Source organism: Azolla caroliniana, unplaced genomic scaffold, assembly GCF_043228905.1.
Source record: "Azolla caroliniana isolate FFs.n. ecotype wild unplaced genomic scaffold, voAzoCaro1.0.p SCAF_11, whole genome shotgun sequence".
Lineage (NCBI taxonomy): Eukaryota > Viridiplantae > Streptophyta > Polypodiopsida > Salviniales > Salviniaceae > Azolla > Azolla caroliniana.
In genome coordinates this window covers 17,964,202-17,986,422 of record NW_028230446.1, presented here as the reverse complement: position 1 = coordinate 17,986,422, position 22,221 = coordinate 17,964,202, and the positions used below count along the sequence as shown (strand labels likewise).

At 37.6% G+C, this 22,221-nt stretch overlaps 1 protein-coding gene, 2 non-coding genes and 1 pseudogene across 3 annotated transcripts; 2 read left to right on the top strand and 2 right to left on the bottom strand.

Moving 5' to 3' along the window:
• The first annotated feature begins 3,899 nt into the window (after positions 1-3,899).
• On the top strand, positions 3,900-5,902 carry LOC147858212 (3-ketoacyl-CoA synthase 13 pseudogene; annotated as a pseudogene).
• A 5,308-nt stretch (positions 5,903-11,210) lies between these two features.
• LOC147858211 (F-box/LRR-repeat protein 15-like) lies at positions 11,211-20,907 on the top strand. Its single transcript, XM_087327009.1, has 18 exons — positions 11,211-11,420; positions 14,954-15,224; positions 15,314-15,551; positions 15,666-15,795; positions 15,876-15,975; positions 16,364-16,567; positions 16,645-16,915; positions 16,997-17,095; positions 17,199-17,287; positions 17,384-17,483; positions 17,624-17,794; positions 18,266-18,418; positions 18,550-18,710; positions 18,808-19,006; positions 19,113-19,660; positions 19,754-19,817; positions 20,156-20,242; positions 20,319-20,907. Exons 1-18 carry the CDS (start codon positions 11,252-11,254, stop codon positions 20,460-20,462), a joined length of 3,198 nt encoding a protein of 1,065 aa, XP_087183135.1. The 5' UTR covers positions 11,211-11,251; the 3' UTR covers positions 20,463-20,907.
• A 1,085-nt stretch (positions 20,908-21,992) lies between these two features.
• On the bottom strand, positions 21,993-22,064 carry TRNAQ-CUG (transfer RNA glutamine (anticodon CUG)). Its single transcript has one exon. It is a non-coding gene; the product is annotated as a tRNA-Gln (tRNA).
• Positions 22,065-22,131: 67 nt separating this feature from the next.
• On the bottom strand, positions 22,132-22,203 carry TRNAQ-CUG (transfer RNA glutamine (anticodon CUG)). The gene has a single exon. It is a non-coding gene; the product is annotated as a tRNA-Gln (tRNA).
• Positions 22,204-22,221: the final 18 nt, after the last annotated feature.

Sequence of the window (22,221 nt, the reverse complement as noted above, 5' to 3'; positions counted from 1 at the left end):
AGGGAAGGCCATGTGTCATGCCCCAATGTCATTAGGTTATGTGCATCCCTTGATTGCTTTGTTGAATACTTAGGACCGCATGGTACTCGACAACATGTCTTCGGAACATTTTTAAGTACGAAGCAAAGCACTCGGAACTAAATAACTTTCTATGTGAACCACAATTATGTGAACATGGCTTACATTATAGGGGCACCATACATACTCCTATGATGTAAGCTATGCTCACATAAATAATATTGGGTACATTGAACTCGATGCTTCTCCTCTCATCTTTATCATCAATGATGTTTGCTCTTTGCCTGTTTACAACATTACAAGCATTAACCATGGTTGTTGTCAAGCTCATACTTCACTATGAGAATGGGAATTATGCTTTTTCCCATCCGGCATAGAAATTCTTGTACATTACACATCGAAATACGAGAAATGTTTTCTAGATTATTTTATAACATGGCATTAAATGGAACATGGAAGTTTCTATAAGGGCATTCTTGTACTTATCGAAAGATACACAAATTACGATGTATGTGAGTGATGCTGATAAAGAGGCATCTAGCCAACTCCCATATTGAAAGCTCTTACCAAAATTTTGAACTTTCTATCGACATGCTCAACAACGACATAAATGATTCTCATGCATAGGCATTGACTAACCCGATCAAAATTGGGGAAAAACATCAAGGGCATCATGAGAAATGGTGGTTAGCATTACGATGTTAGAATGAGCCTTGAGAAATATGGGCGGAAGTTTTGTACCAAAATGATTCGTGATGGCCTGAAAAGTTAGCCACCAAATGAAACTTGAGGCTATGACATGATATGCCCAACACAACCTCAGAAAAATTTGACACATGTAGTGAATCATTCCACGTGACTATACATAATGGGAATTTTCAATGGATAGGTCATAAGGGTATAAATTAGTCATTGAGGGACTTAATGTTTTCATAAACTCATTTATAAAAGGAGGAAAGTGTTTTCGGGATGCCATAGTGCATGATTTCCCCTCCAAGTTAAAGGAATTTGTTGTGAAATTGCAAAGCCCAATGAGTTAAGCACAATGCACAAAGGAAATATTATTAAAGGCATTGTGTTCAACTCGTATTGTAACAATGTGTATGCATTACAAATTACAATGAGCAAGTTCTATGTGATGTTCTAATTGTCAATTTCACGGGAAACAAAGAGTCTTTCCAATTTTTATACATGCATGGTAAAGTCATTTTGTACATTGTAAAGCATGAAGCACATAAAACATTTCATTTGTATAAAATTTAAAGCTAGTCCCCAACATTAATCTAAAAATCGTGACATGGCCAACATTCACCTACCATTTTGTGAAAATGCAAAATAGCAAGGAATTGTTGATTTCAAAGATGGATTAGATATTAATCATGCGCCTAAAGAATTTGCCAAAACCAGTCCAATATATTGTTAGAATATCCATTAAGCATCGTAGTTGACTATGTTCCTGGCCCCATTCCCCATGTGTTTTAATGCAAAGAGAACCGCTTGAATGCTTTATTTTGGTCCATGGGTTGCTCATGCTCCCACAAAATGATAACAAAACCCATATATGTAACATTAGCACAATTTTACAATAATGTTATAACCTTTGTTTAGAGGGTGTTGTGTGATAATGTAGTTACTAACCACTGTTTAAAATACCCCATCGTTAATTAAAATGAAGACATCAAATAAGCACATGAGACTGAAAATGTGTGCTTGCAGCTTGAGAATGATTGGAAGTGAAAATGGTCATGTCAATGTGGGTCCAATGGACGACAAAGCTTGTTGATCTCGCATGTGTACATTATTTTCTTTTCTATCCCTAGCAAGTACATGTCCATTGCTATAAGTTTGAATGCTATCATTCACATTCAAATGGTCAGGGTCAATATTGAACACCATTGCATCCACACTTGAAATTTAAGATCACAAACTTGGCACTTCAGAGGTTTAAAGTCAATGCTTGCCGAGAAGAAAGAGTAATTTTTTTGGAAATGACATGAGCATGTTTCCATCCACAAGAAGATATGTAATAAAAGTATGGTTGTTGCACACATACACATATGTTTGGCCATTATTAGGCTTGTAATGACATGGGAATCAAGATTAACACAACAATAAATTAATAAAAGAAAATTGAGGTTACGAAAGTTAAGTTTCAAGAAGCCAATGATCAATTAAAAACTAACCACTCTCCAATAAAAATGTGGGTTTGCCCTACTTCATATGATTTAAATCGTAGGTTTGTCATTAAGATTATAATTAAAACTTGGGATGCCAAAACTTGAAAGAATTTGAAGTTTTAATATGATAATGAGCCACTTCTACTAACTAAATTAATAGAGATTAGAAGGTTAGTTGGTTACTTTGACAGGAATACCTAGTATACTCTTCATATTTTTCTTAATTTTGTAGGCCTAGTTCGAAGTTCCATGTGATTAGTGTTGAGAGTCAAGCTCAACATAACACAACGTGTGAACACACCTTTTAAGAATCCATGATGACTCAAAGGTCAAGAGTCACACCATTACTCTCTATACATTAACTATGTGTTATAGAATCATATTCTATGACACATAACTAATGAGTTATATTGCCCATGACTTTGAATGAGTCTTCACATCCCCCAAGAGAGAGAGTGGTTGTTCTAAGTTAATGAAGAGAGAGGGTGACTCTATATAAAGCACCCTCCTTATACTTCATATTAAGTCGTTTGTGACTCCTTGTAATGCTACAGTTTTGTATCTTTATTCTACTTTTGAAATATACACCTTCTTCTTGAGTATTTTATTTCTCTTGCTTATCTATCTTGTGTTCTCTTCTCTCCTCTATTTTTCTCACACATATATATATATTCTGTTGCACAAGAATCACCATCGATTCTTTACAATTAGGAACCTCAATTTTGACGAAGCATATGTATGAGTTTTGAAAATAAGCAAGCATTGTACATATGAGACTATTATGGCAAACTTTTTGCACAATAAATGTGTGTATTTGTGTTGATTAAAAGAAAAAGATTTTTGGAAGATTAACGAACACCCATGTTAAGCACTACCAAATATTTGATATATTGTTGAGCTTGCCAAGTTCCAAATGCTCACCAACATGTCTTGTATGTTCGTTGCAAATGTTTCATGTTTCTCAAATTAACAAACGCGTATAGTTTAACTTTAGGTGGGTCACAAAGCTTTTCACAGTGTGTATGCATTTCGCCATCGTGTGCGCTTCACTCATAAGTTAAAGCAACAAACACATTAAATAACATGGGGGTTCGGGTCATGCATGCGCATCTAACGAGGGGCGAAAATAGCAGTTAAACAAGTTTGCGAAGGATTGTTTTTTCCAAGCCTATTTGGCGCTGACCGAAAGGCGGGCATCGGAAACAACGACAAAGGTCCTCGAGGGCTCGCCATGGCATGTTTGTCCGGCGCATTCCAGTGGAGAGCACCAAGGACACACGCAACGTGGTCTTGGACAGAAGCTCTCTCGGGTGGGTTGGCGGGCGGGCGGGGGGTTTTCCATGGAAGTTGAAAAAAAAAAAAGAAGAAGAAGGAGAAAAGATATGTTATGTATGCCAACCATCTCTCCATGGTCCATGAATGCATGATGATCATTAATGTTGACACAAGGCGCCATAGCGGTGAATTGAAGAAAGAGAGAAAACAGGGTCCTCCGGTCATTAAGACTCTAAGAGTATTCTTTTTGTATTCTATATTGTATTTGACTCTGTGTGCGTGGATGGATTGCTGAGAGGTCACATTCTGGGTTCGATTCCTACTTTCCTTCATTTTTCCAACCATTTATGAGCCGAGTTAGGTGATCATTTAATGCACATACAGACAGCTATGGCTTCCTTCTTCCTTCTTCCTTCTTCTTTCTTCTTCATTCCTGTTCTCTCTTCAAACACACAGTGGTAGAGCAGCAGCAGCAGGCAGATGCAGTGAGCACCCCCATAGCTCTCACACACCTCAATTGCCATGACCACAGTATCTGTTGTTTAACAATAGGCTCTAAATCTCCTTCCATCACGCAAATCTGTTCATCTTCATCTTCATCTTCTTTCTCCTCCTTCCCCTCTCCTTCCCCTTGCTTCTCATCAGCCATGGAAACGCCTCCCCCTGCTCCTGAACAAAGCACCCGCTCATCATCAAACGAGGCCGAATCAGAAAGAGAAGAAGGAGGAAGACCAAGCAGAAGAAGAAGCAGTAATAGCAGTAGGAAAGGAAACAGTTTCTTAGCTTTTCTTTCCTCCGATGCTGGCTATGAGTATATGCTCATCGGGAAGCTGTTTGCTGCAGCATATGCACCATATGTGCTGCCTCCCTTGTTCCTCATCTCCTCATTTCTGCTCTCCTACTATTACATTGGGGCAGAAGCCATAGTGCAGGCATGGTGTGATGAGGTTTCTAGAAGCATCCTTGCAGTGTCCATTGTCTCAATAGTGTCCACACTCGGGCTCATCTACATGAAGGCAAGGGATCCTTCCATCTACCTTGTGGATTTTGCAAGCTACAAATCTCTGGACAAATACAAGCTGAGCACTCAGTATTGTGTCCAACTCACCAGAAGTGCTAAGACCTCCACACCAAGCAACATGCTGTTCCAGCTCAAAGTGCTGCTCAAATCTGGTCTTGGGGATGATGTCTATGGCCCCCCTTTCCTCTTCACTAACCCCATCCAATCCCCATCCCTCTCTTCTGCCAATGCAGAGATGGACCACATGATGTTCGGGGCCCTCGACGAACTCCTCGCCAAGACCTCCATAGCCCCTTCCCAAATCGACTTCCTCATTGTCAATGTCAGCATGTTCTACCCTAGCCCTTCCCTCTCCTCTCATCTTGTACATCACTACAAGATGAGGGAGGACATCAGAACCTTCAACATCTCCGGGATGGGCTGCGCCGCGGGCATGGTCGCTGTCGACCTCGCCAAGGACATGCTCCGTGTCCACAAGGACAAGTATGCGGTCGTGGTCGGGACCGAGAACATCACACTCAATTGGTACTATGGCAATGACAGGTCCATGCTTGTCCCCAATTGCCTCTTCCGATGCGGCTCCTACGCATTACTCTTGTCCAACAAGAAGAGAGATAGGCAAAGGTCCAAGTTCGAGCTCTTGCGGTCCGTGAGGACAACCACGGGCGCGAATGACAAGTCGTACAACGTTATCTTCACGAAAGAAGACGAGGAAGGCATCATGGGGACATCGCTCAGTGTGGAGCTGCTCAATGTTGCATCTAAGGCGGTCACGATTAGCATGACGAAGCTTGTCCCGGACTTTATGCCTTCTCCGAGCTCGTCAAAGTAGCTGTCAATGTGCTCCGTCGGAGTGTCTTCCATGTCAATACGAAGCCGTACCTGCCCGACTTCAAGAAGGCATTCAATCACTTCTGCCTCCATCCTGGAGGGAAGGCTGTAGTAGATGGGTACTATGATGTCGAGCCCGCGAAGATGAGCCTTTATAGGTTCGGGAACACTTCGAGCAGCGGTTTGTGGTATGCAATGGCATATTGTGAGGCGAAAGAGAGGTTGAAGCGAGGCGATAAGGTCTGGCAATTAGCTCTAGGGTCGGGTTTCAAGTGTAATAGCGTGGTTTGGAAGGTCCTCCGGGATGTGAAACCTGTGGTTGGATTCAATCCTTGGATGGATTGCATTGATCAATACCCTCTTGAGGTGCCAGATACCATTGGACCCTCTCACAAGCACTATGATTTTTTCAAACAAACCGAAGAAGACATAAAAAAAGACATGGCTGATTCCTGATGGCATGTAGTACTGACATTCTACCCCCCTCCCTCTTTAAATCACATGCTAAATCACGTTGATCTTTGTTACTTGACATATTTTTTTATAAAATGATTCTATTTCTTCTTTCTTTTGAAACCCCCCCCCCGAGAAGTGACATTGGCGTTGTAATTAGTTGTGTTGGATTCTTATTGAATTAATCAAAAGTTTTGACTTCAAAGGGGGTGATTCGAGTGTTGCTGCGTCTGATTCAAATTGATGTAGTAATGCTTTGAAATAAACTAAGTGATTATCCACCAAATTATTACATTTAACTAACATCGTAATACTTATTATATTTTGAATTAGGACTCATCCATGATGTTTAGCTTGTTGCATCTGATTCAAATTGATATAGTAATGCTTTGAAATAAACTAAGTGATTATCCACCAAATTATTTCATTTAACTAACATCGTAATACTTATTATATTTTGAATTAGGACTCATCCATGATGTTTTGCTTGTTGCATCTGATTCAAATTGATATAGTAATGCTTTGAAATAAACTAAGTGATTATCCACCAAATTATTACATTTAACTAACATCGTAATACTTATTATATTTTGAATTAGGACTCATCCATGATGTTTTGCTTGTTGCATCTGATTCAAATTGATATAATAATGCCTAAATGATTATCCACCAAATTATTACGCTCAACTAACATTTCATTACCATATTATATTTCGAACTGCGACTTATTCATATAGTTAGCAATTCATGATCATGTAAAACCTGATTAAAGCAATCTAGCTGTCTTAGGCACTTGGAGAGGCAGTGTTATTCCCCTTTGCGAGTATGCAATTCAAAAGGATATTATTGCAGTGAAGAAAGCATACCGTACTTGATTCTTTTAAGCAAGGTATTGTTGTACTTTGTGTTCATCCTCCATATTTTGCCCTTCGATGATCTACAAATTGTTATTGCAACATCATGCATTACACATAAAGGCCTAAAATCCATTTCCTTACAAAATGTCATTATCGATCCATGTTCGATTACATATGGACTCCTCGTATTTGCTCTATCCTCTACTAAGCTAGTTCCACACGGCGATAATTTGATCGATGGCTCTCTATCCCTAGGTTGGATAAATATACCAACATCAATGTTGTTGATCACATTGGTTTGAGAATGTTGTTTTTTGGCATTCTCGATTAGGACCATGAACTTTACAAAAACTAGACATGCATACCTAAGGTAAAGATAGAGACTCTTGACCCACCCTCCTAGCCATGGTGTCAAAAGAAGCTCTCCCTTGAGTTTGGGAGCTAGCGACCGACGAACTAAGCTTGACTACATTACATATTGGCATCCCATGGCCCATGAGTCACGACACCATATGTCAAGATCATCAATGGTCGAAAGTAGGGTTCAAGATTGGTGATCATTTGGTCTTTGAGAATGAGGTCTATGATCCTACTTATATCATTCCCTAACCACCTTTTTGTTGAGTGTGTTCACATGCTACTAATGCCCATTTGAATATCGAGGGATGTAACAAGTTGTGTGGTGAAGAACTTGCTTGCTTGCACAAATGAAAATTTGTTTGCATGTGAAAAAGTAATCACTTGCATATTAATGAATGAAAAATTATTACATTAGGCAAATATGCTTGCAAAGGATTGAGAATTATGAATAGTTTAGTAAAATATTTCATGAACTTTGATCCATTATTCATTGGCTAGTATGCATTCTTCTTCATGCGAGTTCCTAATTATAAGCTATGACATCAATGTATTTTGATAGATATTCCCTTGAATAATCATTGTTATGGATCTAGTACACATACACAAAATTTATTGAAATGGTTCCTCCACTTCAAACAAATGCTATTTGTTAAAACTTCGAATTCACCCTAATGACAATGAAAAACTTAATGGAAATGCAAATTTTTTGAGTGAAAAGTTTTATTCTTTGAACATTTACTTTCACAAACATCGTTAGGAAATGCCCCACTCTCAAACAATTGCCTTTTAACATCTTACACATGCTTTCTACTATATCAACACAAGAAACAAGTTTTGATTCAAAGGAAAATATGTGTAGGATAGTGTTACACGTCATTGGAAATGTGAGACTTTGGATTGAGTACACATGCTTATGTGTTGCCCCACCGATATATGACAATTTAATGAGATGTTTAAATTGGAGACCTAAATATTTCCAAGCATTATGAATTGAAAGAAGTCGATGGAAGTAGCTCGCATAACAAAGTCCATCCTTTAAAATCCAGCTCACAACCTTCCCTACAATTCTAGCACACACATTCAATAGTATGTTGGAGAGAATTCATCCCATATATTCCCTTTAAATGTTGCACGTTACAAACTTGACATTTTCTAGTTTGTTGCTACACTCATTTTATCTATTTCTTGCAATGTTGCTCTCCATTATGATCACCACCCACTATCATACATGACGACTAATGTTTTGGTTGAAACTTGTATCATCATAGTTTTTTGGGGACTTAATGAAATCAATCAAATACATTGGTAAACACATGTGCCAGTATTCTATCACATGAACTAATGATGTGGCATGCCCCCAATTTGTTTATGTTTTCTCTTAGCATTCCTACAAGATGTTGCTCAAACCAAATCTTGAACTATGTGTCACACCAAGGGTAATATTCCTATAAAATGATATAAAATTGTGATCTTTCTTCGTGATTTCCTTTTATTTCATGTATGGATTAGTAAAGAAATGCTTTTCATCTACCAACCACTCTTCAAGATATGAAGACTAGTTAATTGATACTTAAGTCGAGGACTCGGGAGGACTGGATATTGAATTGAAACATATCGCCCTTTCATTTTCATTCCCTTCATTTAAAGCACTCATGTTTTGGGCACCCATTTCCCAATCACAATTTAAGTCTTAAGACACAAAGACAAGTTAATAGAGAGTTAAGTTGGTAGAGAGGGGATAAGGAAATAAATCGCAACAATCTCCACAACTTGGAGTGGATTATTTCCTTTTCATTACCTAGAGTTTAAGCACACCTGTTTTGGGTAGAGAAATCATCTCCATTAAAAGGTAGACCACTTTATATTTATAATAATACATAAGTCAAAACCCTCTCCCTCTTTCTCTTTCTCTTTCTCTTTCTCTCTTTGTCTCATTATAAGGAACACTTCATGCACTTCTCTAAGTTAGCTTTTATTATATAACTAAAATATCTAGATACGTTCTTACCAAATGCACTAAGGGTTGCCATTTGACAACTTAGACCGTCATCTTATCAACTTGAGGTTGAGAATGGTCGTGCTAATGGAGTCTCTAGAGAGGAAAGGATATATAGATTACGTCACATGGAGGTAGAGGATGAATATCACTTTACATGCAAGTGTTCAACTTATGTTGAGATAATGGCAAAATACCAAGACATACTCTCCAAACTATTATATACCCTATACATATAGACACTAGGTAGATATATCTTAGAACTAAAACAACATAGAGGGAATATGCTACAAAATGCTAAGCATAACCTTTCACCAACATGTAACCAATGATTTTTTTTCAAGGACATGAGGGGACAATGAGCATAAACACACCTGCACCACCCAACATCTCCTCATTGAAGCAAAAAAGCAAAGACCAACAAACACCCTCATATACTGGGCCTCAAAGTCACTTGTTGTGTAGAAGTAATTAAGAGGACAAGGATGCACGAGTTACACCACCTAGGAGCTATGGTCGAGGTACCTTTTACATCGTCACACCCACATCGAAAACATTTGACCTCCCGCTCCTTTTCGAGTGACTTGGATGGAAATGAAACTAGGACTAACACGTAGCCATTTCCTTTATAGAATATGTTACACCATAACACCTTTTATACAATAATAGAACTCTTTTATCTATGTTTATTTTATTTTTATTTTTGATGATTGGGTACACCTCCCATTTTATTGTACCCAATTGTCTAATGGACCAAATTTGGTCTTAGAAGACAAACATCCCCACATAACATAGTTGCAGAGTTTGTCAATCCAACTTTCCTTTTAGCCTATGGAGTTGTTGTGGTACCCCAAAATTGCTCCACAAGGTTATGCATGTTGCCCTATACATGCATTCACATGCCAAATATCACTACATATGTACCTTTATATATTGTTGTGTATGATCATTACTTATAAGATGAAAAACGGTGTGGGTAGAAGGAGAGCACATCACCATATTTTTCATCTCATGAAATGGATTCTTTCATTTCCATTTTTGTCATCTTAGGTACCCGATAGGGTTTTAGTCTAAAGAAAAAGAACCTTTCAATTTTGCTCCATTTCCAAATTCAACTTATTGTATGAGATCAACATTGTTCCTCCCATGACATTCCTATAAAAGTTGCTCAAACCATTGTTGGCACATATGTGGTAGGTCAATCAAAATTCTAAATTAGAAACCCCTTTAAGACTCGTAATGTGTTCAAGTTGAATAGAAGTTATCAAAAGCCATGGAGGAAGTTGCCCTAATCTCCAATTCTCCAAAAGAGTCGTTCCTTTCATTGCCTTCACTGCTAGCTTTTCGAAAAAGTAACAAAAATATACAAAATGTGAAGTGTATGTTTCATCATTCTTATGTAAATGTCACAATTTCCAAATTCATCTCTGTTTTTCTATTAGTATTATGAGCGAGATGGTTAAATCTTCATTTTGGTACGAGTTTACTTGATGATATTTCTTCATATTGATGGCATACCACATAACATTAATAAGTGACATTTAACATAGTGACACACACACACACACATCGATGGCATAGCACGTAACATTAATAAGTGAGATTTAACATAGTGACACACACACGCACACACACACACACAATGAAACTCATACATGTTCTTCTTCTCATGTTGATATTGTGAAGTCGTTGCACAAATAACAGGTAGCAACACATATACGACATGTCAAGATGTGGCCAAAGTGGATAAAACCACATCTGTCAAACTTCCCTACCTCCCTGCCAACACTTGCAATCAAGACTCATCATCCCCATTCACAAAAACAAGAGATGTCCTTCCTCCTCTAATGCCCCTCCCCCCCCAAAAGAAAAAGAAAAAGAAAAAACAGTCCAGAAAAAAAAGGGAAACCCGTTTACTTTTACCATAGTGAGCGAACGAATGTGGTGGAAATCAAAGGAAATCTTGCGCTCCCTTTGGGCTTCCCACAAGGGTATTTCCCGAAATTCCATTACTTTACCATAGTGAGCGAATGAATGTGTGGAAATGAAAGGCAAAACCCCTCTCTATCCCTTGGCCCTTCCCACAGGGGTATTTCCCGAAATTCCATTTTTACCTCTTCTTCTTCTTCTTCTTCTTCTTCTTCTTCGCTGTGTTTTTTACTAACCCCCCCCCAAGGGTACAACGCTAAATTTAATTTCTTTCACTTCCTCCTCCCTCCTCCTTCCTTCTGTGTGTTTCTTTCTTTCCGGTCTGCGTGTGGCCATGGAAGCTTCCTCCTCCTCCTCCTCCTCCTCCTCTTCTGTCCCCTCTGCATCCCGCGATGGAGATGGCGCCCGAGCTGCGCGGGAGCTTCTCAGAGAAGAAGATCTCGAGGATGTTGAAGCTATGACGAACCTCTTCCCTTCTCGTATCTTCTCTGCAGAACTAGCCCGTAAGTTCTTCCTTCTTCTATCCCTTTTGTATATTCTTCTTGATTTATTCTGTTTCTTTATCTCTTCCTTCGTCTTTCTTCTGTTTCATCATTTTTTTTCGTCTTTCATCTTCTTCTTTCTTCCTTATGCTCTAAATTTTTTTGTTCTATCTACTTCTCTCTTCTTTCGTTTCATTGATATTCTGTATCTGAAAGTTTCAGCATATAATTGTTCTGATCCTGATATGGTTGAATAAAGCATAATTGAAAAACTGACTCTTTTTAGGGAGGTTGAAATGTTCTCTTGATGGTGGGTAAACGTAAGTAGTTACACAGAGATAGATATGAAATTCTGAGCTACCTTTTGCTTCGATTTCTGTTTGATTATAGACCAATCGATCTAGTACAGATTCCGATCTGTGTTGTTTAACTTTAATTCAACGAACTTCCTATCAACATCACAAGATCTAGATCTCAACTTCTTATTGCAAGACCAGATATTTGGGTTATACAGCATGTTTGCTATCACTTTCCACGATCATTTTTTTCCCGAATCCCAGGTGGCCTAGTTTTTCTTTTGCACATATGAAAACATAAAAAAATTACCACAAAGCTAAACTCTTTTTGGGTATAACATCCATATATTTTGTTCCCATTGATAAAGATTTCCGGCAAGCAAGCTTCAAACATTCAGATCCTGTTCAGATAATTAGGGCAACATTTCACTAATCATGGGTTGGCATCTGACTAAAGTTACAGATAAGTAATATTCTGTCCCCTTAGACATGGAAACGGATGTGTTCCTCATTGCATATTTGGAAGATTGCACAAAGCAAATGTTGGAATATATATATCAGCAAATGGGTATACAAGAGGACATTATTTGTGTAAGAGACACGGAAAGGGAAGGAGGAGAGAGGAGATCTGTAAGGTGAGAATGCATATACCTAAAACTTTGCTCACTACACTGCTTTGATGTGCAACATTGGAGGACAAAATTTATATATTAAATCTGGAGGTAAAGGATATCAATGGAGAGAGGAAGAGGCAAGTATATTGGAGGGCAGAGAGTTTATGAAGAAGTTAATTTCCTTGAGAGACCAATGACCTATGGTCACAAAATGAAAACAGGTTGAGTTCTCATTTTGTCTCTCATACAAGTTCCACGTTTCTTACATCTTTGCTGGCATTGTAAGGATAGTAAAATGACACTGGTTTTGGGGAGGTATGAGGAAGGGGAGGGGATGGCATGTATAAAAATGAAGTTTACAGAGCCGCATGAGAAGAGGAGGAATAGCCTGAAGAGAAGCAGCAACGCAGGATTAGTAAATATAAAAGAACAGCAGAAAGAAAGGAAGTTCTACTAATGTCCACACAAGACTGTACACTCATTCCAGTTTAGGTTATGCTTTCGGCATTTATGTATAAAAAAGAAAATCAAGTAAGGCTGATACCATTGAGGTTACATTTAATTTTCATGTACACTTTCATATATTAGGGTCAGCCTTTATCTTGTCAACTTGTTTTGAAATCCATAATGATGATACACTGCTGATATCCATATTTTCTGGAACACATTTCAGTTGAACTGAAGCATGGAGTACTGATGTGCTCAAAATGTTTCATTTTCCGACTGAAGCAATTTCTGAAATTCCTGACTTTTTTAAGATTCAAGATTAGAAGGACCTCTACCATGGGTTAAACAGGGTACTGCAGAGGTGAAATGTTTCACAGAAATGTTGGGATGTTCTTTGAGAGTTAAAAATGGCCCATGAGACCCAATGAGAGATTGAATCTTAAAATGTTCTCTCAGCTTTGAGAGCAGCAAACCAACATAAAGATAACTAAACTAGTAACACTGCGTGAGATACAAGATATTCTCATTTGCTAAGCATTTCACATTCATGTACTAGATGTCCTGCATTTGAAATATCTCCAAAATTGGCTGATCTGGAATGGAACGAGGGAAGCAACAGTGTTGGGTGATGATAGAATGGATTTTTTGAAAACAGGTTCTACATATATGGATTTGGTTGAGATCCTACTTATGTAGCCCTGGATTGACTTGTCACTAGAGGAGGAAACTTAGTAAAGGGTGAGGCTGAAATAGTTAAGGATCGGCAGCAGAGTAGTTCAGCTTCCCCGGAAAGCAAAAGCAAACTTGGGACAGAATGTTACTGTGTGATAGGAGTATTAGGGATATGTGGGTTCATCGTCTTAACTCATCCTTAAATAACTTGGTTGATATACAAACACATGTATTTGTGATATATTGTACCCTTTGGCCTAATCCAAACTGTAGTTTTCTCTGACGAATCATCAGGTGCATATGTATCATGAGGAAGAAAGAAAGAAAGTTAGAAATGACAAAGTTATATTACCATCTGCGGGAGGTCAAAAGGTCACCTATATACCAAGCTAATCGGTGGTGTGCTAAATGGAAGAACATGAAAAAAGATAAAAGAAACTTCGATTAATTCCATGTGTAGATTTAATTTCTTTCCACCTTAATGTAGGATGCTTGAATGAGGGTTATCCAGAATCTTTGAAGAGTGGTTTCCCTGTTTTGTGGTCTGCCAGCTCTCATTTCTTTGCTTTCAATTTAAGAGCTCTGAGCTCGTCTGCGGTCCATGTCTTGATGCCTTATGGAGCTTTATTTTGCTTCATATTTTCAATTGTATTTTGCAAACCTATCTAATTATGACGCAATTCCTGTATGTGAATGTTAATGGGCTTCCCAATGCAACGTTGTCAAATAGTTATTCTATGGGAAGCTTAAATTATGTTAAAAAAGGAGAAAAGGATATATGAGTATATGCTAGAGTCTGTGCATAATTATAATGGAGCTCTATAGAACTTTCCACTTTTTGGTATTCTGGCGCAAGGCTGAATGTTGTAAAAAAAGATATATATATATATTAATATCTATTAAAAACCAACTTTCCTTAACGAGAAATAAATTCTACAACACGTGTTTTCTGGTCAAAACCAGAGAAATGTGTGCTGAATATGCTATTTCCTTTCAGGCATTTGTTTATGTCATTATCGGACAAAAAAGGGACATTCTTCACAATGTATGGTTTATTTTACTCTGCATTTAAAGGCTTTGTGATCATGCCTTCTTAGAGAGGAAGGCTTTGCGTTTGCCATTTATTAAGGAGTTGATCCACACTCTTTGGAGTTCAAGGGATACTTCAGCTTTTGTTTTTTGGTAAATATTTTACCTGATTTTCTTTCATCCTCTCTGTCATTTTATAAACCTGAATGTACGTATGCTATATTTAGAAGATAAATAATGACCCGAAACAATTAGGTTAAATGATACATCTGGTTATGTATGTAAAATATGCGTGGACAATGATTTCATTTATTACTTGTATTTACTACTGTTATTCACTTATTTCATTTTAAATGATGCATAACAAATTTGCCTAAGTACAGAGTTTGTTTGGGCATATTGTAGAATAGAATATATATAGAATTGATTTGTGGTATTGCTTTATGCTGCATTGTGTTACCATGCAAGAATCTAATTAGTTTTAAAAAATTGGCAGTTGCAGAAATGGCAATGGGGGCTGATGCTATTGATCTAATTCTTGATATGCCAAGCTCTTCTCGAAGTTCAAAACTAGAATCCCCTCGGGATTTTCAGAGGAAGGAGATACCATCCTGGTTTGAGTCTTCAGTTGAAGATCTGTTAAGTGGAATGAAGCCAACATTGCTTTCAATTGGAGGCAGACCAGTCTCTGAAGCAACTGGAGAAGCCCAATTAATTTATGGGTCAGGATCTGACATGTTCAACTTCAAACGGCATAAACTCTTGTGGTTGTCCACAATATCTCTTGAGACTTATCTTGAGATGCAATTTATGAAACTGAACGTTTTAAATTTATTGACTGGTCTTTACATTGCAGTCACGACCAGAAAACATGTTGGGGGCCTAATGATGCATCTTCCAGTTCAGATCATCCTTACGGGTCAGTTCAGCTTAACAATTTACTGCCACCTCTTCCTCCTATGGAACAAGATATTCGTGAGGATGAGAGAGAGGATGTTTTAAATGGCACTGGAGATGATAATGATATCAGACTTTGTAGTGACATAGAGAGGGGCTTGCCACCCATGTACCTTACTGATGACCTTCTTCACATGGTGAGAACCAGGAAATAGTATTTGACTATTGGAACAGATAAACTTGAAATTGTGTAGCATTGCAGCTTGCTTCTGTACACAATAATGAAAGCTTCTGTTGCACAAATGCTCCAGGTCTTCTCTTTCTTAGATCAGAGAAGTTTGTGTGAGCTGGCTATGGTTTGCCGTCAGTGGCGTGCTGCAATTGAACACGAGGACTTTTGGAAGGCATTGCATTTTGGTAGAAACATAACACAAGAACAAGGCATGTGTCAAAATGGAAGTTATATACTTTTTCTTCACTATGCACTCTTAACAACATACCTTGTTCACACAACTTTGCAGTCAGGAATTTGTGCCGCAGGTTTCCTAAAGCAGTTGAATTGAGCTTCAATGATGTTAATTCTGTTGATGAACTAGCACGAGAAGCAATGCATTCTCTTAGGTAAGATGTGACTTTTCTTCAACAAGCTACTGTATTATATTTCCATACTCAATGCTCCCTATAATGAGAATGAAACTAATTTCTTGTAACCTACAGTTTACCCAGGAAATAGCTTTCTTTTTATGATTTTAAATTTACATCATGGTGTTCCCTAAATATATGAAACAAAATGAGACGTGTATGCATGCTGACACTCAAACTGTCAGTTATCTATTTATGATAAAATGCCATTAATAAATTATAGTAAAGATCAATAGGAATATGGAAAACCGGAAGTCCAAGAGGAAGAGTATGAGTTCCTTTGTATCTGTACAGTCATTAGATCCTAGCTTATATGTAAATTAGTGGATATAGATGATCTTTCACATCAACCATAATGCATGAGCAGGCACTTGGAGACATTAACTTTGTGTAACGGGAGCTTCAGTGATTCTTTCTTCCATGTGCTGTCCAATGGTTGTTCAGCACTTCAATGTTTAACAATTGTTGATGCCGTTTTGGGGAGTGTTGGCTCTCAAGAAGTTCAAATTCGTCAAAAAAGTCTTTGTCAACTTAAAATCATCGAGTGCAGGGTGATGCGAATGGCAATAAGGTTGTTCTTTTTGGTGTGTATGTCAGATGCACTTTTCCCGTTGATTTCTATAATTATGATTTTTACAATCTGTACAGGTGTCAACGTTTGGAGAAGCTAACCCTAAGCCAAACGAACTTGGCTTCTGCCACTTTGTGTTGTCCTCGGCTCCTTAGTCTTGATGTGTCATCTTGCCTTAAGCTCTCTGATGCTGGAATTCGGACAGCTGTCACTTCCTGCCGTTCTCTTTTGGCTCTGAATATTTCTCAATGTTCATACGTTAGTGATGAGACTCTCCGTGAAATTTGCCTTGCATGTTCAAATCTGAGGGTTTTAGATGCTTCCTGGTGTCCGAATATTTCTTTACAGGCAAGTACATAATTAATTCGCTTTTCATTGAACCTTGGCTTTGTCACTTTATTTATTTAAATATGTTGTTTTTTTCTGAAGGGCGTTCGCATGCCATTTCTGAGGGAATTGAAACTCAATAACTGTGATGATATTAATATCTCCTCTATGGCAGCTCTATCCCAGTGTGTTACACTTGAGGTGAATATTGGGATTCCGATGATTCAAAATGCTTTTATATTTTCCCGAGTGAAGAGGAAACTTGATTTATGTATCTCAATTTTAATCCAATTTTTTGATTCAGACAATCACATTGGATTCATGTGCTCTCTTGACGGCTGTTACTTTGAACTTGCAGCAGTTGCACAGAATAAGCCTAGCACATTGTTGCAAGTATTCACTCTCCCTAGTTTTAATGAATAAGTAGTATTTATCAGAATATGGAAACAGGATATATTCATTGATGGATGCCAAACTTTTCTTTTGCAGGCTTGTTGACCTAACTTTACGATGTCCTGCATTAGTTAGCATAAATGTAACTGGGTGCTCTATGCTGAACCACATAGAGTTATCTTCACTTGCCCTCAAGGTATTTGATTAATGTGATGTCCAATGAGTGCACACGTATAGTGATCTCTTTGATTAGACATTCTTTCTTAAGACTGCAAGGATGTCTAGTATTACTCGATTATATTATTGACATTTTTCTTGGAATTTTACCTTCTGTAGAAACTTCCTCTTCACAAGCAGCCTAGTCTCGCTACAGTGGCCCTTGACTGTCCCAACTTGCAAACAGTGAGTTTTCTGGAATGTGACGTGTTGACTAATGAAATTTGTCAGGTTTTCAGTAATGGAGGTGGCTGCCCACGGCTCAACTCATTGACCCTGGAAAGTTGTGAGGTACTTTTGAAGAACTTCAAACTGGAAACAATGAGACATGTTTTAGAAAATTGATGTGATGTTATTACCTTGTAGGTGAAAAAATCTTTTTCGCTGCTTGATATAACCAGAAGAGTGCAAAATATAGAACTTAAGGAAACCAAAAAGCAAATAAAAATACATAACTTTGCTGCATACAATTCAGTGCAAAAACAGCAGATATGATGTTGTATTTATATACCCTTGCTTATTAAGCATGCTATTGATTATCTGATGTCTCTCTCATAAACTTATAAAATGGACCTCCCACTTAACACGGATCCAAAGTATTCTGCACGATCAAATTTTTTCATATTGTTGCTGTTCAGTTTCCAAATCGATAATTTAGTATGTAGTTAGACTTCATGTGGAGTTACAAGCAGTGAACACATTTTTTAATATTGCCACAAATTTGATTCATGTGAAGTTGATACCAGTTGGTTGCCTGTTCAGAGCCTTACTAGTTTGAAGTTATCAAATACAACATTGAACACATTATCTTTGGCTGGATGCCACAAGCTCTCTCAAGTTGACCTTGCTTGTGGAAAACTGCAACAACTGTTCTTGGATGGCTGCCACCAATTAAGTGCTGTGAGCCTTTCTCCTGTAAGCAGCTTCTTTCTTTAATGCTTCTATTTTTTGGAAACTGGCCATGTAAACGAGGGAGTATAATTGATTGAATTCACAGTAACTTCTTATTTGCTAGCAGTATCTAACGTTTCATGTTTTGCAAACAGGTCGGACTTCAATCCTTAAACCTGGGTATCTGCCCTCATGTTGCAGAACTGAAGATTGAGGCTCCTGAGATGATCTCTATAGATTTGAAAGGCTGTGGTGCATTATTCACAGCAAGCATTAAATGTCCACAGCTGTTGTCCCTTGATGCTTCTTACTGCAGGTAAGTTAAGAATGCTATTTTTAAAAAATAGATTTATCCCTGATTGTTTCAATTGACTATATATCTTGATCTTGGCGCTATATTTCATCTCTCACAGTGAGCTGGATGATCAATTTCTTGAGGCCGCAACAACAGCTTGTCCTTTAATACAGTCTTTGATTTTAGCTTGTTGTCCATTGATTGGACCCTCAGGGTTATCTACACTTCAAAAACTTTCCAATTTAACTACACTTGATTTGTCCTATACATTCTTAACGGATCTGACTCCAATATATAAAAGCTGTATGAAATTGAAGGTTTGTCTTCTCTCTTTAAGTTCGCAAAAACGTATGCACTATCACATTAAGACTATTAGTTTCTTATTTACTATGTCTTTTTGATAATATATAAGAATTGTTTTAGGTTTTGAGATTATTAGCTTGCAAGGATCTTGTGGACTCTGCACTGGATGCATTGCATTGTGAGGAGACACTTCCTGAACTTCGGGAGTTGGATTTGTCTTATGGAAGTCTTGGGCATACTGCATTGGCAGGACTCCTGAAACATTGTTCCCATCTAACACATATCAGTCTTAACGGCTGTGCTAAACTTGGCGCTCTTGAGTGGGAAGTTATCAGCCGAGAAAAAACATGCTCAATGCAAGCTAGTGAAAGATATGAAAAGGAATTGCAAAGGAATCATATCTCCAGCAGTAGTGGAAGCAGTGAGTTTGATGCTGCAGTGAATATAAATAGATGCAGTATGGGGATAGAGACCAGAGCATTAGAATCGAAGGTGATAGCTTCTCGTGCTCTTCAACAACTAAATTGTGTTGGCTGTGCTAATATAAAGAGAGTTGTAATCCTTGATGCTGCTGGTTTCCATGATCTGTTGTCTTTGAATTTTTCTTTGTCAAGTAACCTCAAAGAGGTGCAGCTGGAATGCCCTTATTTGGTGACATTGAATCTCAGGTTAGCTGACTTCATATTGAACATTAAAAGTACAGTTGTGTTTATTCTCATCCGAAATCAATTGTACTAAGAAAGCAATGATTTCTTTTGCAGCCATTGCACTGCATTAGAGAAATTAATGTTGGAGTGCCCTCGCCTCGTTACATTGTCACTTCAGGTTAGCCATGTTCTTATGTAGTTGGAACTTATAACTTAAGAGGGAGGTAATAGGGGTGGTATAACTTAAGTAAAATGCAAGGTTAGGTTGAATTTTTATTTAGCATTTTGTTAATGGCATGATTAACTTTTCAGTGTGAGTCTAATCACTGATGGAAATGATGTAGAGAAAAAATATATTATGTGATGCGTACACATGCAAGCAATAGTATGCATTTATACAGCTTATCTTAGTTTAGATGGGATTGACAGATTGAACAAGACGCTACTCGAAAACTGCATTATGCTTCTAGTATTCTGGCTATTGATTTCACAAAGTGTGTAAATGCTGTGGTTCAGGACACTAATATTGATGCGAATGCATTGCAAGCAGTGGTGGAAGGATGCACTGCACTTGAAACATTGGATGTAAGAGCTTGTGCAAAGGTAAATGACAAAAAACCATTGCAATTTAGGAATGTCTTTAATTCACTTTATCCCAACATTGTAATGCTTTTTACAGATTTCATCAGAAGATCTTTCATATGTTCGAGCGTCTTGTCCTTGGGTTAAACGACTTCTCAGCACTGTGTCAATCTGGAGTATATGTCTTCATAAATGGCATAGATTTAGTATAACAAAACTAAAACTTGCAGAGAATATTTGATTTATCCATGTTGATTAGTATGGCATTCATGTACATATATCTGGATATCAGCCATGAGCATTGTCGGAGACCGCACATTGTAACATTGCTTCCTTTTTCTCCCCTCTTATTACAGACATCTACTGTGAAGAATTTCACTCAAAAGTTTGTGTCTGCAAATTTCATCTAGTAGGAAATTGGCAGGTCGTCAGGATTATATACCAAAGAACTGAAACGTCTTATTTTATTTGAGTGAGGATTCCTTTTTTCACATCAGCTCTTTCCTAGGTGAAGTTTGGGAAAACAATTAGAGATTTCGCTTTACCCTTACCAAGAAATCCTACATGTTACCCAATTCTGTATCTTATGCATCTCGCACTGGTAATGTCTCTTTGCTGGAGATTTATCTAAACTGACAAATGTCAAGCAAGTAGGGCAGTAATATAATCTTTCTTTCAATAGCAAAGTCGCTTGCCAAATACTGCTGAACACCTTTTTGTGATTTGTTTCATCCAATGCAAGGAACCAATAATATACTTTCTTGATTATGATTTTATTTATTGGTAGAACTATTGAGGCTAGAACCATATTTTAATCGTGGTGGAATGCGTGAAATCCTCTATTTTATACAAGAATGACACCTCATAGCTCTTTGAATGATTGGCTGCTTAACTTCCATAAAAAGTATAATATTCATTGTTCGGTGTGATGTCAGATCAATAATTGCAATGAATTCCCATACTTGTTATACATGATTGTGTCTCAAATGTGTCCATTTTTTCCTCTTCTAGGATAAATACTATGCTGAATCTTTGCTGAAGTGGTCATCTACGTCCAATGGAATTTGCTTAAATAATTTCATTTCTTCATCTAATTGTGGTAGGTGGGTTGATTGCATCTGTCAAAATTTTTCTAGACTATTCTTTATAGATTTTCACAAATGTTTAAAATAAGGGAATAATGATTTTGTTCAAGAGGCAACTGAATAAAATTCTCTCTAAACAACTGAAAAATAGGCTTAGGTTGATTAACTTTTGGAGTTCCATTTTAGAGAAATTTGTTATAAATTTCACAATTGAGTTGACCCACGTACTAATATTGTCACTAAGAACCTCTAAATGATATATCTTATGATAGCAACTGAGTTTACCTACTTATAAACTTCCAAGTGCCCTCAATTCCAATGTATGCATATCATGACATGGATTTCCTCCGAGGTCCAAATTTGAGTCCAAACATATGTGATGCATCTCAAATGTTGATTGTTTGACACAATGATTTCAACAACACATAGTTTGATGAGCTCTTTAGTAGTTAAAGATTGTTGAATGTTGCTGCTATGCTACTACATCTCCAATCTTGACACCCAAAGTGTGGAAGTTGTTTAGCTTCCACTATAGCAGTAACAAGGGATATATACACAATATGTATATATAATGGAATGCATCGTAATCCGTCATGTATATGTTTGTATTAAAAATGTATGATGCTACAACAAGTCATTTTGTCAGGCAAATATTGACACTAGTGAATAGAGAACTAACTAAATTGAGGTTCCACCGAGACTTGAACTCGGGTTACTGGATTCAGAGTCCAATGTCCTAACCACTAGACCATGGAACCAAGACATAATACCATATGATAGTTTTCATAGTATACATATAAAGGATAAACAAAAGCGCAAAAATGAAGGTTCCACCGAGACTTGAACTCGGGTTACTGGATTCAGAGTCCAATGTCCTAACCACTAGACCATGGAACCAATTTGCTTACTTTGGTA

Excerpts from the sequence above, each read along its gene's own strand:
- LOC147858211 (XM_087327009.1), top strand. The coding sequence starts at position 11,252 with ATGGAAGCTTCCTCCTCCTCCTCCTCCTCCTCCTCTTCTGTCCCCTCT. Across the intron at positions 16,916-16,996 it reads GTCCGAATATTTCTTTACAG|GGCGTTCGCATGCCATTTCT; the intron begins GCAAGTACATAA and ends TTTTTTCTGAAG. Across the intron at positions 19,818-20,155 it reads TCGTTACATTGTCACTTCAG|GACACTAATATTGATGCGAA; the intron begins GTTAGCCATGTT and ends GCTGTGGTTCAG.